We start from the raw sequence: 19,674 nt of genomic DNA on the forward strand, positions 1-19,674 counted from the left end.
GTTTTATCCCACCATATTTACCACATAAAACTATGCTTCTCTGCATACTGAGTTTCTTAAATATGTAATGTACCCTTGTCCACAGAGTCTAGTTGTCCCTTTCTGACATGTCCCATACCTGTCTCCTACCTCCATCTCCACTGCCCACCTCTTTCATTGACTCCCTTCACTCGTCTGGATTAAATTGTTACCTGCCTTCAGATTGTGCACACACTTCCCATTGCTGTCACAATGCAGTGAGATGTAAGCTACAAATGTAAGCACTTTCCTGCTAAGATGCTTGAGATAATTGAATAAAATACTGCCCTAAGTTCCCTTTTACTTACATCAGTAACTTTCCAGTTTATGTGTCCTGATATGTCACAATCAGTTGGGAGGTGAAAGGTAAATCAGAGTTTTTGTGCTGTCTCTTATAAAAATGAGTCCAGAAGAAGATAATTTATAAATATAGTACCACCCTTCTTATCTTTTAAATGATTCCTGAAATCACAAGGGCAGAGAGAGGACAGCTAGGATATTCATTTTCTTTACCACCTTGTGTAGCTGGCTGGGAAGAGCTTACTTCTAAACAGAGCTTATCAGAAAGACAAACATTCTCCAGAATGTTTTCATTATGGTAAAGCCCTCTTCACTTAATGACTTTTATTTATGCTTCGGTTTTGTTGTAGATAATAGTAGTTTGTTTACTTTTTACTAAGTTAAAGGTATGAGTTACATACTTTTCATAATATGGTTATGTTACATTTTACACTGTTTCTAACCATTCAGAAAATGAATCATAAGATGAAATGATCAACATAAAATGTCTTTTTCCCAACATCCCTACACTTTTAATAGCTTGAAATCAAGTTTCTGAAAAATGATTGGCCACTGAAATTCATTTGTTATGAATTAAGGTGTGTAATGTCGCACAGACAAAAAGACAGGTAACTTTTCATCATTCTGAATTATATTTTCCTTCAAATAAACATGTGCACTAGAATGCTGAGTAAGGTATTTAGACTAAGTATCACTTTATAATTTATTTCTCTTATTCTAGTTACCTTATGAAGGTCACTTGCTCTAAAATAAATGTTAAAGGGACTTAATAATATTTGGTTTTAAAATCAGTTAAACTATTCCACTTGAAGTGTTAGAGTTACAGATCTCAAAGCCAGCACAGCAACTGGAAATTAGAGAAATCCCTAGAAGCAAGGAAATCATGGTGAGTGAACCCAATTCTTCCTAAATCTTTGACTAAATGTCACATTTCACAGGCTCAAGGAGACCCATAGGAAACATGCTAAAAAATAGCGGTTGGGAGTTACAAGAATAAAACAGACATAAGCTGCTGAGTACCATGGGTTAAGAGAGAGCTTGCAGCTTGAATCCAAGCAAGGAGGCTGCCTATTAGAATATAAATACAATAATCCTTAGTGAAATCTGAGTGAGAAATCAGCGTTTCTATAAACTATGTTGTCTATGCTATCTAGTCTTATTTAAAAAAAAACAAAACAAAACTACGAGGTGTACAGTTAAGCAGGACACTATGACCCACACCCAAAAAAAGCCACAGTCAATAGAAACTCTTAGCCCAGATTTTAATTTAGAAAAAACTTCAGAGCAGCTCTTTTGAATACAAAGTATTAGAAGAAAGTATGTTCAAGGAATTAAAGGAAAATATGGTTTAAATGAATAAACAGGTAATCTCAGCAGAGCAATAATAGCTATGTTAAGAACAAAACAACATAAACAAACCTGGAAGTCTTTGTGCTGAAGACTACAATTACTTAAAAAAGAAAAAAAATGCTATATAAGCGCAAAAGCAGTTTGGAAATACCAGGGAAAAGAAATAACAAGTTTGAACACCCAGTAGAAATGACCCTACCCAGGGAGAAAAATGAATGTACCCCAGGAGAAGTTGGCTGTTACTGAACTTAGGTGTTAACTACTTCGTGTTGTAAAGTAGTCTGGTATACACTGTATTTACAACCACAGAAAGTGAGATGAGAAGTTCAAAGATATTTGAAGAAATAATGGGCTAAAACTTCTCAGAGTTAATGAAAAACATTGATAGATCCAAGAAGCTTGCAGACCCTTGAGAAGGATGATCACAAAGAAAAGCATTCCTAGAAGTGCTGTGTGATGGAGATTGCAATATGATAGAGAACAATTTGAAAGCAGCCAGAGGAATATAACGCCTTTTGCTTATACTTCAAGGGAAAAAAACTGAAAAATATTTGTTATGGTGATAAAATATGAGCTTAGAAAGAATTAGAATTTTGGAAAGCTTATATTCAGCAATACTTTCTTAATGTGTCACTTGGGAAAACTTGTATCCACCAATAGCGTCCCATGTTTTAAAAGGCTTTTCATCTGATATTGATGGGAACATTAAAAAATGTGGCTTTTAAAAATATTGTATAATGAAGTATGTCTGTGTTTAAAGATCTACATAAGGAAGATCTGCATAATTCTGGAATCATTATTTTTCAAATGGCCAATGTGTGATGTTATGAAGTTATTCACTGGTAAAATACCCATTCAGAGCACAAAGTAGATAATGGATTCTTATATAATAGAGTTCACTGGTAGACTTCATATTCCACATTGCAACTGCAGTTTAAGGAACTACCACTCATCCAGGTTTCTTGTGACACTGAAGATAAGTAACTGCAGTGATCTGAAAAGACTACTAAATTACTCCCCTCTTTGGTAACTACCCTCTGTGAGAGACTAGATTTTCTTCATATACTTCAGAACAACAGCAGAAGCAGATTTGAGGCTCTATCTTTTTTTTTTTTTTTAAATATTAAATTTTATTTTTATATTCCCCCATACAATTGCAGACGCCCCATTCTGACCCCAATCCTTCCCCTCCCGCCCCCCACCCCCAAAAAGTATCTCTGGTTCATAGTTTTTTGTTGATTTTGATTTTCACTTTACTTTCTTATATTCATTTTCCTGGTCCCTTATTTAAGTTTTCTAGATTCCTGCTATGAGTGAGACCATCCGGTATTTTTCTTTTTGGCTTATTTCGCTGAGCATGATCCCTTCCAGTGCCATCCATGTTGCTGCAAATTGCATGTGTTTATCTTTTTTGAATGCTGAGTAATATTCCATGGTATATATGTACCACATCTTCTTGATCCAGTCATCTATTTTTGGGCATTTGGGTTGTTTCCAAAGCTTAGCTATTGTAAACAGTGCTGCTATAAACATAGGAGTGCAGGTGCTCTTTGGAATTGATGTTTCTGTGTCCTTTGGGTAAATACCTAGGAGTGGAATTGCTGGATCATATGGAAGCTCTATGTTTAGTAGGTCCAGAAATCTCCACACAGCTCTCCATAGTGGTTGGACCAGTTTGCACTCCCACCAACAGTGCACAAGAGTTCCTTTTTCTCCACATCCTCGCCAACATTTGTTGTTGCTAGTTTTTTTAATATGTGCCATTCTCACTGGTGTGAGATGGTATCTCATGGTAGTTTTGATTTGCATTTCCCTGATGACAAGTGATGTTGAACATTTTTTCATATGTCTGTTGGCCATTTGCATTTCCTCTTCAGAGAAGTTTCTTTTTAGCTCTTCTGCCCATTTTTTGACTGGATTATTTTCTTTGTTGTTGCTGAGTCTCATCAGCTCTTTGCAGATTTTTGTGATCAGTCCTTTATCATTAGTGTTGGGTGCAAAAATGTTCTCCCAGTTGGTGGGGTTTCTATTTGTTTTTGTTATTGTCTCTTTTGCTGTGCAGAAGCTCTTTAATTTGATGTAGTCCCAGCTGTTTATCTTTGTCTTCACTATCACTGCTTTGGGTGATGTGTCTGTAAAGATGTCTTTGATGTGCAAATCCCGTAGTGTTTCGCCTATATTTCCTTCTATGTATTTTATGGTTTCAGGTCTTATGTCTAGTTCTTTAATCCATTTTGAGTTGATTTTTGTGTATGGTGTGAGGTAGTGGTCAAGCTTCATTCTTTTGCATGTAGCGACCCAGTTTTCCCAGCACCATTTATTGAACAAACTTTCTTTGCTCCAATGCATAGTCTTTGCTCCTTTGTCAAAGATTAGTTGACCATAAATCTGTGGGTTTATTTCTGGATTTTCTATTCGATTCCATTGGTCTGTATGTCTGTTCTTGTTCCAATACCATGCAGTTTTGATGATTATGGCTTTGTAGTATAGTTTGAAGTCTGGGAGTGTGATGCCTCCATTTCCTTCTTTTTTTTTTTCAGTAGAGCTTTGGCTATTCGGGTTTTTGGTGATTCCATATGAATTTCATCAATAATTGTTCTATTTCTTTGAAGAATGCCATTGAGATTTTGATTGGAATAGCATTGAATCTGTATATTGCTTTTGGTAGGATGGCCATTTTAATAATGTTTATTCTTCCAATCCATGAGCAGGGGATGTCTTTCCATTTCTTTGTGTCTTCTTCTATTTCTTTTAACAGTGTTTTATAGTTTTCTTTGTATAGGTCCTTTACCTCTTTTGTTAGATTTATTCCCAAATATTTGATTTTTTTTGTTTCGATAATAAAAGGGGTGGTTTTTTTGATTTCTTCTTCTTCAGATTTATTGTTTGTGTATAGGAAGGCTACTGACTTTTGCGTGTTGATTTTGTATCCTGCCACTTTACTGAATTGATTGATGAGTTGAATTAGTTTTTCTGTGGAGATTTTGGGGTTCTCTATGTATATTATCATATCATCTGCAAATAGTGATAGTTTGACTTCTTCTTTTCCTATTTGGATTCCTTGGATGTCTTTCTCTTGTCTTATTGCTCTGGCTAGGACTTCCAGTATTATATTGAAAAGCAGTGGTGAGAGTGGACATCCTTGTCTTGTTCCAGATCTTAATGGAATTGCTTTCAGCTTTTCACCATTGAGAATGATACTGGCTGTTGGCTTGTCATAGATGGCCTTTATGATATTGAGGTATGTTCCTTGTATCCCAAGAATTTCAAGGGCTTTTATCATGAATGGGTGTTGCACTTTGTCGAAAGCTTTCTCAGCATCTATTGATATTATCATATGGTTTTTATATTTCTTTTTGTTGATGTGTTGGATAACGTTGATTGATTTTCGGATGTTAAACCATCCTTGTGCCCCTGGAATGAATCCAACTTGGTCGTGGTGAATTATCTTATGGATACATTGTTGGATTCTGATAGCTAAAATTTTATTGAGGATTTTTGCATCAGTGTTCATTAGGGAGATTGGCCTATAGTTTTCCTTTTTGTGTGTTCCTTATTCGGTTTTGGTATTAGTGTAATATTGGCTTCATAGAACGTGTTTGGTATTGTCCCTTCCTTCTCAATTTTTTGGAAGAGTTTGTGAAGGATAGGCACTAATTCATCTTTGAATGTTTGGTAGAATTCATTTGTAAATCCATCAGGTCCTGGGCTTTTGTTTTTGGGGAGGTTTTTAATTACCATTTCAATTTCGCTGCTTGTAATTGGTCTGTTTAGGTGTTCTCTTTCTTCTTTATCTAGCTTTGGGTGATTGTAGAGTTGTAGGAATTTGTCCATCTCCTCTAGATTGTTGAACTTGTTTCCATATAACTGTTCATAGTAGTTACTGATTATTCTTTTGATTTCTGCTGTGTCCGTTGTGATTTCCTCTTTCATTTATGATTCTGTGTATTTGTGCTCTCCCTTTTTTCCTTTGTGAGCCTGGCTAGGGGTTTGTCTATTTTATTTATTTTTTCAAAGAACCAGCTCTTGGTTTCATTGATCTTTTGGATTGTTTTTTTAGTTTCAATTTCATTTATTTCTGCTTTGGTTTTATTATTTCTTTTCTTCTACTGGTTCTGGGGTTTTTTTTTGTTCTTTTTCTAGATCTTTGAGCTTGGAGATTAGGTTGTTTCTTTGAGTTCTTTCTTGTTTTTTGATGTGAGCTTCTATTGCTATATATTTTCCTCTTATTACTGCTTTTGCTGCATCCCATACATTTAGGATATTGGTGTCCTCCTTGTCATTCAATTCAAAGAATTTTTTAATTTCTTCTTTGATCTCCTCGTTAGTCCAGTGGTCTTCCAGTAGTGTGGCTTTTAATCTCCATGAGGTAGGATAGTTCCTTGCCTTCTTTTTATGATTTATTTCTAGTTTGATGCCTTCGTGGTCAGAAAAGATGGTTGGTATGATTTCAATCTTGGTGTATCTGTTGATGTTTGTCTTGTGCCCCAGTATGTGATCGATCCTGGAGAATGATCCGTGTGAGCTTGAGAAAAATGTGTACTCCGTTTTTTTGGGGTTTAGTGTTCTATAGATGTCTGTTAAGCCCAAATGCTCTCGGTCCTTATTTAGAGCTTTAGTTTCTTTACTTATTTTTTGTCTTGTTGATCTATCCATTGTTGATAGTGGTGTGTTGAAGTCTCCCACTACATATGTGTTTTCTCTGATGTCTGTTTTCAGAGAGGACAACAGTTGTCTGATATATTTTGGTGCTCTTTCGTTTGGTGAGTATATGTTAATGAGTGTTATTTCTTCTTGAAGTATTGTCCCCTAATCATAATGTAGTGACCATTGGGGTCTCTTTTTATTTTTTTGAGTTTGAAGTCTGTTTTATCTGATATAAGTATAGCTGTTCCTGCTTTCTTTTTTGGCCCATTTGCTTGTAGGATTGTTTTCCATCCTTTGACTTTGAGCCTATTTTATCTTTTGTAGCTAAATGTGTTTCCTGGAGACAGCAAAAGGTTGGGTTTTGTTTCTTAATCCAGGCTGCAACTCTGTGTCTTTTTATTGAAGAGTTTAGTCCATTTACATTTAGAGTTAATATTGATATGTTAGCATCTGTATTTGCCATTATGTTTGTCTTTCCTTTGATTTTATTTATTTATTCTTTTATTTATTTATTATTTATTTATTCTTTTATTCTTTTAATAACTTTTTTTTTTTTTTTTGGTCTTCTTTCGTTGTTATTCGTCCCTCTGAGGTTCTGGCTTTAGGATTCCTTGTAGTATTTTTTGGAGTGGGGGTTTAGTCGCAATGAAATTCCGGAGTTTCTCTTTGTCTGGGAAGGTCCATATTCTTTCTTCATGGAGGAAAGAGAGCTTTGCGGGATAGAGTATTCTTGGTTGGCATCTGTTTTCTTGGAGTCTGTTGACTATGTCCCTCCACTCTCTCCTTGCCCGTAGTGTTTCTTCGGAGAAGTCTGATGTCAGCCTGATTGGCTTTCCTTTGAATGTTATCTGTTTCTTCCCTCTTGTCAGCTTCATTATTTTTTCCTTGTCCTGGATTCTTGGGAGCTTTACTATTATGTGTCTTGCTGTGTTTTTCCTTTCGTCGTGGAAGTTTGGTGTTCTTCTTGCTTCTTGTATATCAATTTTCAGCTCCTTCTTCTCATTTGGGAAGTTCTCTTCATTATATCCATGAATATTTTCTCTGTTCCTACATCTCTCTCCTCTCCTTCTGGGATTCCTATAACTCTTATATTTCCTTTCCTCATGGAGTCAGATAGTTCCCGAAGTCTTTCTTCATTCTTTTTCCTTCGTACTTCTCTTTCCTTTTCTGTTTTGGTTCTTTTTATTTCTGTGTCTTCAAGATTACTTATTCGTTCTTCCATTTCATCTATTCTGCTTTCATTGCTTTTCCCAGAGTTCTTTAGTTCCTCCATTAATTCTTTGATCTCCTGCATTTCTCTTACTTCCCTCTTTAGGGACTCAATTTCCTTCTTCTGATCTATCACTTTTTTAATCATGGCAATTTTAAATTCTCTTTCTGGAAGGCTCAGAAGTTCTTCCAAGTTGCTGTCGTTGCAATCTGGGGAGTGGTTTTCTTTTTGTGGTGTGCTTCTTTCCTGAGGAGTTTTTAGGTTGCGTGTGGTTCTTCTACTCCCTACTGTCTGTTTTCTAATTTGTCGTATGCGTTGGGACACTGTGTTGCTCGGACTGACTGACATCTTGGGTGAACTTCTCCGCTCCCCTCTGGCTCTTCCAGGAGCCATCTCTGTCTTCTGGGGGAGCTTTCTGCTGGTTTTAGGCAGTTTTTACTGAAGAAATGTCCCTGTTCTCAAATGGCAAAGCGGGATGCAGTTCCTGCGCCTCCGGTTTCAGGCACACTCTTCTGCGCACCCGGTCTGCCCCGGACGTGGGTGCCTGCTCCCTCTGTGGGCTCAGACTGCTGGTCGGAAGGGCCTGGCGTGGAATAACTTCCCGGCTGGCCACTGGGTCCTCCAGAAACCTTCTGCCCTTTTCAAGCAGTCTTAAGAAATGTCCTGTTTTATAGGGTATTAGTGACTTTTTTTTTTCCTGGTCGCTAGGTGGCGCCAGAGATCTCTCCTATTGTCCTTGGGGGGCTGTTTTTCGCCTCCCCCCACCCCGTGGTACAGAGAACAGAGCGGGAATGGTAGGGTACACCTCAACAGCTTTGGGGTGCTGTGTCTGCCTTGTGCCCCACCGTCGTGGAGAAACCACGCCCCGATTTTCGTGCCCCGGGTCTCAGTTCAAAGCCCTCAGTTCCAGGACGCGGGCTGTAGCCCAGTTCAGTGGCGCGGGAATGGCGCCTTTTGCACAGCTCCCCTGCCTGGGCGCCTTGTTCCTGCTCGCTCAGGGAGGGACCTTCACCTCAGTGAGGACCTCCGCGCGTCTCCCCGCAAGCCTAGGTCGCAGGCGCGGGGACCTGGGCAGCTGCGATCCTGGTCTGCACTTGCTTTTCAAGCGAGCCGAGCGCGCCGCGTTTCTGCGCAGGCTTACTGGCAGCCCGGGCTGTGTGCGAGTCTCCCGGGGTCTTTGTTCTTCTCTAATGGCGCCCGGAGCCGTTTGCTCACCGCTGCGGTGGATCCTGCAGGGTTCGCCTCAGCTCCCGTTCACGGGGTGTGGTGGCTGCAATAGTTCCTTTCCACTCACAGTCCTGCTTGCTGCGTCGTTTGTTCTTGTGGGCCGTTTTGGTTTGTTGTTTCCTCCTCTCTGCCGGTCGGAGAGTGCCCCTTCTGTGGGCGGGGGAGGGGAGCAGGGTTCTGCGCTTCCCTCCCTTCTAGTCCTCTTTTATGGCCAGTTCTTCTTCGGGCAGTTCGCTGGCATCACCTGTTTATCTTCCGTGTCCCAGTTCTCACTGGGACCTCCCGCTTTTCCTCCCTATTCACTTTTTTTAATGGGAGATCTTACTCGCAGCGTCTCCTCGCCGCCATGTTGCTCCGCCCCCTCGAGGCTCTATCTTTTAAAGCCAGACATGAAATAAACTTGCAAAAATATCCTTCTGGTTTTGAACTTAAAGATTTTTTTCATAAAAATCTGCTCTTGATATATAGTGACTATAACTATTTCTTTTAAATTAATTTTTAAAATTCTTATTTTTAATTTCTAATACAGTAAATATCAGCAGATAGACTCCACATTAACAGAGGCTCTCTGGGGTCCTTCATACTTTTTAATTGTAAAGATGCCCTGACACCAAGAAACTTGAGAATTGTTTTGACTCTGCTCGACACATATAGACAGCAAATTCCTTTAAGTGCATGGAAAATTAGAACTCTAATGTAGCCCAGGAGATTAGTGTTCTTGAGTATATGATGACATTTGGTTTTGGTTGATACCCTTGATTATTTTCAAGTAGACTGTGTGTATGCTGTCAGGCAGGCTGCTTCCTATTTTGAATGGCAGCCTTTTTTTCTCCCCATTTGTTACTTGTTTCCATACATTGCTTTTTTTTAAGCAGGAAACTTTACCAGGGAATTGATGAGATTTGTGCCTCAGTGATTAGTCCTTATTTTCTTTACTTCTTTTTTCCTTTTGTTACGGTTAGACATTATCCAGAGAGCTGTTCAGAGTGTTAGGATCTTCTACAGTGGCCTGCTTTGTTATCCTAAGTTGTTACTAAATTTTTAGGAAAAAAGCATACAATATTTGAAATCAGAGGATCACTGAAGTTTTTCCCAGATGATGTGAAGAATTAAAAAAGATGGTAACAAACAAAGTCATTCAGATTTTATTTTTTTTTAGTCCTACTTATAACCTGTTACATGCATGTGGCCGTGCTTGCTTATCAACTAGGTGACAAAACTGTTCTGCTGGAAATAAATTTGTTAGAAGGGGTGTTTATCATATAAATATCTAGTTTATTGGCATTACTTTTTCTTTAGTTAAAATAAACCATCATATAGCAAAAGAAAAAAGACCCACTTTCCCACCTACTTGCATGAAACTGCATAGTTTCCCTTTTTACTTTGTTCGTTGCACTTGGTACTGATTCTTGAATTTTGAAGGCCTTTCACTATTAACGAACTATTGTAGATCTGATTGTAATTTTTGAGACTGAGGATAGTGTTGTACAATAATCAGAGAGATATTTCTCTACTCTTTTCTAGACTTTTATATTTTCAGCTAATAGTTTTGAGACTTACGTGTGTGGCACTTTATTTCTCTGATAGCTGAGTTACATGGAAGTAATACATCTGACAGTTTTTCCTCTTATTGGCTTTAATGGACTTAATAGTGATTTACTTTCTGAAATGACACGGATTTTCCTTCTCTTTGCAAATGATTATGTCTCTTTGCAAATGAAAGTCGTAGAGGCTTTCACCAGAGTATGAGGGCTCTACTTTGAGGTTCTCAGCTAGAGGGATATTTATTTAGCTACAGAAATAAGGCCTGATGATTTCTCAACTGTGTTCTTAAATCAGTTTTCCTTGTTTGTGTGTGGTTTTTTTTAGACCAAAGATGAAGAAGAAGCCTTTCTGGATTGGAGTGACGATGATGGTGATGGATTTGACCCAAGCACACTTCCGGATCCAGATAAGCACAGAAGCTCTGAAGAATCAGATAGTGAAGATATGGAAGATAAAATTAGGTACATTTTTATCATTGTTATTAAGTACACGGGTCATCTCCTTTTAAAAAGTTCAGAAGATGTCTAGAGTCACAAGAGTTATGTTCTTCTCAGATGTATGAATGAACAGAGAGTTGCTTTTTCTTTTTATGGTCTTATTCTTGTCTCTTTCTGAATCCATTATGATTAAGTATTTCATGCACTGGGGTATATTTAATGCAAACAGAGGCAGGATTATTTTGATTCTCTGTCAGGACTCTGAGAGTGGTGGTAAAAATCCTCTGAATTTTAAATAAGGGCAGTTTATAGCTTCACATCCTTTGATATAAAATTCAGTAGCATACACACACACACACAGAGTAATGGAAAACTTACACATAAACAGGACTTGACACATTCTCTGTTTAAAATCTGCTCATTTGTAATGTGGACTTATTTGCTACCATGCCAGAAACAATGAAATATGATGAATAATAGTGTGACTTGTCAGCGTTCGTTTTCACAGGGCTGTGTGTTAGATTACACTGAGACTCTATTAATTTAAAAGTTCAGGACATTGAACTTTATGGACATTCTAAACAGATGAGCTTAGTCTAAATTTATGAGGGGAAAGGGACTTATTAATGGCAAATGAAGTTCATAGGGTAGAGGGGAAGAAGGCTTTGATTGAACCCCTCCATTGCTAGCCCAGGGAGGGTAAAACTGGAGAAATGGCCTCTGAGAGCTGTGTTGCCATTTTAAGTAAGAACAACAATATGAAAAGATCTTAAGAAGATTATCCCTGCAGGAGGGAATGCTGTAGAGATCATTTCCATTTCCGAGTTACCCTTCATTTAATCTTGTGCTCATTTAAATAGAGAATTATTTTGTAATATATATATAGAATAGCATTTAACTTAACCAAGGTACCATCTTCCCAAAAGACTTTAGAAACTTGAGGTGCTTGCCTTTGATCAACTAGGGAGTGGACAGTAGTTTTACCACCACAGAAGACGCTGCAGAAGAAAATAACTTGATAAGAATTTGGAAAAACACACAAATGTATGTATGCAGTGAGGTTCCATAATTTAGGTTCTGGGCATATTCCTAATCTCTAGAAATTGACCTGTAAGAGTAAAGGTGCATACTTTGCTTCAGAAGATGCCTTGGTGCACCTGTTGGGGCCTGGAATTTGTGGTCTAATTAACATGGAAGTCTTTATACCATTAACTAACAAATGTTTCTGTGTAATTTTACTCTATGGTGGGAGCATTAATCGGGTCTCACAGTTTGTTAGGCAGTCATATTTTGCACATCTTTCTAATATTACCTTTATAACAAAGAGTAACTTTTGAAAGCATGGGCAAGATGTCAGCATTCCTTCTGTATCTGATTCATAAAGATATTTTCCTAACATTTTTAATGATAGTTTCTGGGTCATTGTTAATCTATGTCATTCTCCTGGCATTTCTAACCTTCACAGTGACATTTTCTGCAACTACTTAGTTATATGACTTGTCCTCTCACGGTGTCACGTATTTCATCCTCTTAATTAGCCTGTAATTGTTTGATAGCCAAAAACTGTCTTTATAACAACACTTTAAGCTCTAATCCCTGCTCCTGCCCCCAACATTAATGTCACAGACGCAGAGAAGGCCTTGAAATATTGAATTGATTCATTAAAGAGGTTTATAGAGTAAAAAATAAGTGGAACTATAAACTGATTTTATATATAAAATTATTTCATATAACTCATATATGTCTATATATGGTAATGTAATTGGTATTAGTAAGGTTCTGAAATAATGGTTGGAGAATTGGAAGAAGCCAAGCTCAGGTACTGTAGCGGAGGTAGACAAGAAGGTAGGTGTACCTTGAGATGCCAAAACATCTTAAAGGTTCAGATGAAAAATATTTAAGCATTAAAGGAAACTAAAATACTTTACTTTCAGGTACAACTAGTTAATTCTGAATTATCAGAGATTGAAATGAATTGGTAAATTTATCTTATATTGAAGAAAAAAAATGTCTTTTGTGGAAGAGACTACCCACAGGGCTTTATTCTTTCAGCACATTTTAGGGTTTTCCTGACAGTTTTGTCTTTCGTTTGTCAACACAGTGATTATCTAGTCTAGCCTCCTTCTTCTTATAGTTGAAGAGGCAAAAGGGTAAAATAAATTGTCTATGGTCACAGTACAAGTCAGGGACAGATTCTGTAGTCCTAATACTGCAATCAAATTATGTAGAATTACTGTAGCATTAGGAGAGGTAGCTCAGGGACACTGCTGGGAAATCACATTTAATGTCATTCCCCTGAAATCTTGGTCCACAGTCTAAACATAGGAGAGACTTGATGAGGCCATGGTTTCCCAACCTCAGCATTACTGACAACGTGGCCCAGATAATTGTTTAAGGAATCTGGAGGTGGTTGTAGACTATTCTTTATCATCCTTAGCCTCAATCACTAGCCCTTTCCCATCTGGGACAACCAGAAATATCTTCAGAAATTGCCAGGTGTCAAATGTCCCACAATTGAGAACCCCTGGACTGAAACCAGGATTGGGAGGTGTATATTACTGGTGCTTAATTTCCCCTGCTTCTCATCCAGGTTGGGCTTTGTCTGCCACTCTTAGACTAGGAGGCAGGATATAGATATAAGTTATATAGGAAGTCTGTCTGTGAAATTTCTAGTTGCAATCTCAGTTTCTTTTTTTCCCTCCTGTTTTTTTTCCTTTTTGCTTCTCTTAAAATTACTGCAGTGGCAGTGAATAAAGATATATGTAAACAAAAACCAAAATTCTTTTGGATAAGGAAAAGCATTCACTAGTAAATCCATATACACTAGAATTTGAGAGTAGTAATTTCTTTTCATAATAATAGCACCAGTTTGGCTGCATCTTTTTTTCTTTGCCTCACGTAAACATGACTAGTTGGTAAGATGTTGTGAGGTCAGTTCAGCGGGTCCTGCTGGCACAATCATGGGCTTTATTTGCTGCACTTTTTCTAGCCTCGACTTAATAATTGTAGGCCCACCCAGTGTTCCAGCCTCTTGGCCATCTGTACTCTGACAGTTGGTTATTCTCTGGATATTAACTTTGCATCTTCAGGTATGCCAGTCAGATACACCAGTTAGAAAATGGCTCTTCCAACCTAACTCCACAAGCAATTTTCTTTGAAAGTTTCTTCTGGGTCTTCTTTTTCCTTCACTTAGGTGACACCCACAAATATTGAGCATGAGTAACACTTCTGTTTCTTCACAGGGAAAGCTAGTTAGTATGAATGGGGCAAGGAGGGGCAGGTGTAGTGGACAACGACCGAATCTGAGGTCAGTAATTCCTCCTCAGGGAGGTCTGTTAGGCTTTTAAACAGTTTGTACTTCGCTGCCTCCTCAGCTCAGCTGCAGTGGAATTTAAACTGCTTTCAGCCCTCTGTGGGATATCAGAATTGCCATCTCTAACACTGACATTCCAAAGAGATTGTGATGTGCATCATCCAACTCCTTTAAGGGAGCATCACAGAAAGAGATGTCTTGTTTATTGCATCGTTCCAGGGACAATGAGAAATAATGTGACCTTGAGTTCCTTTTAAAAGCTTTTAAGAATACTGCTTGGATGGCTCCATTTATCTTCAGAGTCAGAACTGTGAAATTGGGGAGTGGGCCATCTACCCGCAGAACAGAAGGATGTCAGCTACTTGGTCAGTGTGGGGAGATGTCTGAAATCTTCAAGCTTTTGTGTACTGTTTTTGAAAACAGGTGTAGCAAGGAGAGCTTGCTTTGATGCTTTCTGATTTCTTTTCGCACCTTCATCCATTTACCAGTTGGTCCAGCTGGGCTTTACTCTGACTTTCAGTTGTGATTCCTCCTTTGAATCTGCAGGATTAGCATAGTTATTGTTATTAAAGTGGAACGATTTGGTAGGAAGCCTTGTAGTAGACTCTGTGACATATAGAATTTATGGGTTACCTGGGAATCATGTGTTCTTGTCTCCAGTGAGTACTTGAGGTAGCTTTTTATACATTTTAAGGGTGAAAAATACCTCAAATAACTACAGTTGTCTGTGTGCTCATAAGTGATTTTTCTTTATCTCCAAATAGTTCATATAAGGTAGTTATACCACTTTCACAATAAAATGTTTCAACAAGCTTCTGTATGCAGTGCCAAGAAGTGGAATAAGAACCTTCTGCATCATTTAAATTATATTTTACTTATTTATTTAAGAGTTAAAACTCTCCACTTGATCTTGTTCATTTCTGGCTTGTTGTCATATTTCTTTTATCCATTCTTTCAACGAAGAATGTTTTGTGCCTGTCATGTGCCTAGTTTAGTAAGTGCTGGTACCTCCTTCCTGTTTTCACAAAGCTTTAATTCAGTGGACTTCACGAATAGCTAAGAAACAGTTGCAAGAGAATGTGATGGACACATGGGGTGATTTGTGCCCTGAGGGAGGTGCAGTGGAGGGGAGTAGAGGGTGACCATGGAGTGCATGTTGGTGATGAACTAACCAGGGCCTGATGAGTCAGGCAGATCTTCCTGAAGGGAACGGTGTCTAGGCTAATTCCGAAGTCTTAACTGAGTAGGGACTTGAGTAACTTGCGCTTCTAGAGAATGTGGGTTTTGAAGTGAAACAAGAGTGTTTTTAACCATATTCCAATTAAGAGCTTCTTTCAATAAAGTTGTTCCTTTTAGCCATGCCTCACAAGCTTAGAGATTTGATTCTGAGCATGTAATAAGAGATTAATTTTTGTGTATCTGGTAGCATTCATCATGTTTGGTTTATGGCCATTTTCATGTGAATTGCTAATGATGTGAAAATTTGCAAAGCATTAAATACGATGAAAAAGAAGCAGCTGGATATTCCAGATATTCATTATCCAGTCAAATTAAGTTTTTAATATTTATAGTCTTAGCCTTTTTCAAACAAACAAAAAAAAAACCAAAAACAGAAAAGGTTGTGGTTATTGCCTCATATCAATCTTTTCTTCACAGAATGCAGTGTCTAAGGCAGGTTACTTTATAAAAGAATTGTGTGGTGGGATATTTGGTAGATTATTCTAGGTAGCATAAGACCAATTACACCAGTAATTCTTACAGACACAGTGCCTTCTATGTGAATGGATACCCTCTACAGAGCAAACTGTTTTGTATCTAATTGAATTACATGTTCTTTTTACCTCATCTTGCACAGCTCTGAATTAAGACTGATCAAGAATTTTTTTGTGTGTTTATTTTTTGGGAAATTTTTGTTTGTTTGGAGTTATGTTTAAAAATATGTTCCATATTAATTTTGCTATTTTTGAGCGAACTGCCTTTTCATGCATACAGAAGTTACCTTTTGTATGAAGAAAATTAACTATGTTATCTCTAGTTTCTTCTGGTATTGTTCCTAACATCTCTTCAGGTAATTTTGTCCAGGGACTACCCTTCCATGACTTAATGGTCAGCTTTGTGTTGTGTGGAAGGCTTTTCAGTAGGAAAAGAAAAGTGTGTGAGTCAAAGATGAATTTCTGGAGAAACAAAATTCCCAGGAAACATTTTTATTTCCTCCTTAAATACTTTTGGTTGGGACTGCATATGGCACATTATATGCTTTATGTACGTCTTAGTGGACTTACTAGTGCTGACTGTATTAATGGTATGGTGATCATTAAAAGAAAAATACTGTTGACTACAGTTTCCACTTGCTTGAGCTCCTTTTCGTAGGTGAAGGGAGTTGTGAGTGAGAGTAGTAGAAAGGAAGCAGCTCAGCTTAATGATATATTGACCTAACTGTGAGCCTGCCATTCTTTTCTCCATCTTCAAGAGATTAATCCCCAATTCCAGTATGCCTAGCATCTTTCAAGAGAAAATCTCAGTTTGATAGTTCTATGAACTATCAAAATTCATAGAGCTTTGCCCAGAACTTAACATGAATTGTAGGTGACACAAGGAATTAATTTATTTGACTTTCTTAAAAATGTGTTGCTTTTGTTTTCCCCATTCTGCCATTGCTCTCAAAAAAATAACAGTATTCTGTGCAATGGATAGCGAGGCTGAGGGGGAGAAAGGTAATGTTATTTGTCTTGGGACTTGGAGGGAAAAGATTGCTACCCATTGAGAAAGGAAAGTATTATTTTTGGAGTAAGGACTGGGTGGGAAAGATGTGTTGAGAAATTTGTTTAGGGAGCCTCCTGCTTGACCTTCGCCGTCTCTGTCCTCACTCTGTGCTTCCTACTCTTCTGTCACTTCAGCAGTTGAGGACACTGCCTTAGGCCCACCCTTTCCTCCATTGCAATCGACGTGTCATCTAGAATGCATTCATGCCGAATGATGGATAACACACTATCACTTACTTGCACATTAATTTCTTTATCCCACGTGCCTTTCAGAATTTTTGGTTCTTGTTCTTCTGTTTCCTTTTATTTTTATCATCTTAAGTGATTCTTTAATGGGCAAGTTTGTTGGAGATTGGATTTTCTTTCTTGAAATCATTGGCAGGACTAATGAAGAGTAAAACTAAATTGTAAAACTTAATTTTGCCAGATAGCAGGAACTTGTAGACATGCTTGAGTGAGGTGATGATCTTTGAATATTGAAAACTAATCAGTGAAAGTAGTTTGAGGAGAGAGGCTGATGTGCTTCTGGGGAGCACGCAATGTTCTACATACTGATTAGTATCAAGAAAAATGGGTAATAGCAACAAAGAAGTCCAACTTTTATGGGTGTCTACTTTTTTTTTTAAATCTGGGAGATAAGAAATAATTGTGTATATCTTAAATTGCTGCAGTGCAAGGATTAACTGTATGCTCTGAATGGGCTTGGGGGGCATCTTGTTTATCCTGAGATGGATGTCCACACGGCGAGGGTGTGGGCACATGGGCAGTATAGACTCAGTCATGCATTTATCGTGAAGAGGGGATCATGGTATCTCATCCTATTCTTAAGTTGGGTTTTTGAGCCAGAAAAACAGCGATGGGGGAGCCAAAGCTTTTTCCCAGTGCCAGATGACACGTGTGTCTTTAGGAGGACATATGCACATGGATCGGCGTGTGATGTGTTGTCTCTTGCTTCCCACTTCTTGCTCATCGCCCCAGACCTTCTGGTTATTAGAATTCTAAGAGGACATTGCTTCTCCTGCTCTTGTAGTTATATTTGTAATGAACTCTGAGCCAGTCAATCTTTTTTGACTAAATTGTTTTCACAAATCTGGGTTTTTTTTTTTAGCACCAGGCAGCTAGAAGAGTGACATTAAGGATGTGGAACATTTTCACTCCTGTGTCTGCACAGTAGCTTTCACCACCAGAGGAAGCAGGGCAGACTTTATGGAAGGCACTGCGGTAATTAATCTTCACTAGTACTGTTGCTTCAGCCTTGTAAATGAAAATTTATGAGAAGGGGAAGAGTCTCTGGCACAATATATTCAGATGCCATGATGCCAGTATTTAAGGATAGATATGAAGATTTCTGAGAATTTTCTTACTGATCCCAACTTCACTTATTAATAGTTGAAAATTCTTTAGGAAGAAGTTCAAGCAACACATATTGATGTGAATGCAAGAAGGAGAGTTTTGTCAATCAAGGGGCACACACTGGGTGCTCAGGGGCTGAACTCCCTGTAGCACATGACAAGAGGACACCGAGGGTTTCTGTGTGAGGGAATATTCTTGTTCTCACCTCAGTCCTCAGCTTGCTTGTAGCTAGTTCTGTTCACAGTTCGACCTCATTTCTTTCCTTGGAGAGAGAGAGCAGGGAGGCAGAAAAGCTACACCGACACCCTAAATATGAAGGGGTGTGCTACCTCCAAGCAACCTCTTGTACACTGATGCAGAGCCTCTGTTTCTTGGTGTGGCACACACCAGGACACACCAGATTGCATGTGGGTACATGCAGCTGCTGCAGAAGTCAGGCGCATGCACATGAGCATCCTGACACTTTCTGGCTGCAGGGTCTATTTTTCCTTGTCAGGCTTCAGAATCCCTGATGATTTCTCTCTCAATTTTATAACTTAATTATTGGAATTGTTTGTCCTAGTGTCCTTGGCAGTTTATCGCTCACTCCACTTTGCTGTTTCTGTGGAGCACACACCAGGAGAGAAGATGACAGGTCCCCCCTCTGACCTTTCTCTTCTATGGTGCCTTCACCACAGTCCTAGGAGACAGGATTGTGGGGCTTTCTTGAGGCTTGGAATTGCAGTGCTGACTGCAGCCTCCTTGCGGTACAGGGGATGCAGTTTCCAGGTTTCCGGTTTTTTTTTTATTGGAGTTAATTCCCATGTCATTTGTTTAAAATATGCTGCATAACCATGACTGATCCTCCTATTCCCAGCACGTACTAACGATTGCCTCCTCCTTGTTGAGATGTGACCTTGGTTCTACCCCTTCTCTCCTCTGTAAGTCTGTTGGCTAAAGCTTCCTAAGCGCCAGAGAGGGAATAAAAATATCAAGTGGAATAAGACCTATTAGTTTCCTCTATAAGGAAAAATATTGTATTAGTGAATCAGTCTCTGTCCTTCAGCCTTTCTCTGTCACCCACAGGCAGGATGGTTTGAGAAGCATCTGTATTACAAAGACAGTTACTCTAGCAAGTGGAAATGTATGATTTATACTGTAGCAGGCATGAATCACATCAAGTTCGATGAACAGACACTGAATATCTTGCCCACATGCACCACTGCATGCACTTTGGAAATGTTGATCTGTGTGCTTTATTGCCATAAACTCTGCAACATGGGGAGAAGTAGGAGTTTTATGAAATTAAATCTATGTTAGAACAAAGGCAGGTACTTGGTTCTCTGGGGAAACTGGGTTTTGGAGTCAGACCGATTCAAATTTAAATCTTTCTTTTACAAGTTGTGGACTTTGTAAGTCAATCTCTCTCACCCTCAGTTTTATTCATCAGTCAAATGAAAATAATTCCTACTCTGTGCAGTTATTATGAAAATCTAATGCAGATTTAAAAAAAATAGAGTATGATACATAATG

At 38.5% G+C, this 19,674-nt stretch overlaps 1 protein-coding gene across 1 annotated transcript in view; it reads left to right on the forward strand.

Annotated features, from left to right (window-relative positions):
• The window catches only part of DDX10 (DEAD-box helicase 10), a 219,261-nt gene that overhangs the window by 183,753 nt on the left and 15,834 nt on the right, over positions 1-19,674 (forward strand). The window contains exon 17 of the mRNA XM_037505225.2: positions 10,622-10,758. Coding sequence (XP_037361122.1) covers positions 10,622-10,758 — 137 coding nt within the window. The remainder of the gene's footprint in view (positions 1-10,621; positions 10,759-19,674) is intronic.

Source organism: Talpa occidentalis, unplaced genomic scaffold, assembly GCF_014898055.3.
Source record: "Talpa occidentalis isolate TD23 unplaced genomic scaffold, MPIMG_talOcc4v2.1 talOcc4.12, whole genome shotgun sequence".
In the NCBI taxonomy this organism is placed as follows: Eukaryota; Metazoa; Chordata; class Mammalia; order Eulipotyphla; family Talpidae; genus Talpa; species Talpa occidentalis.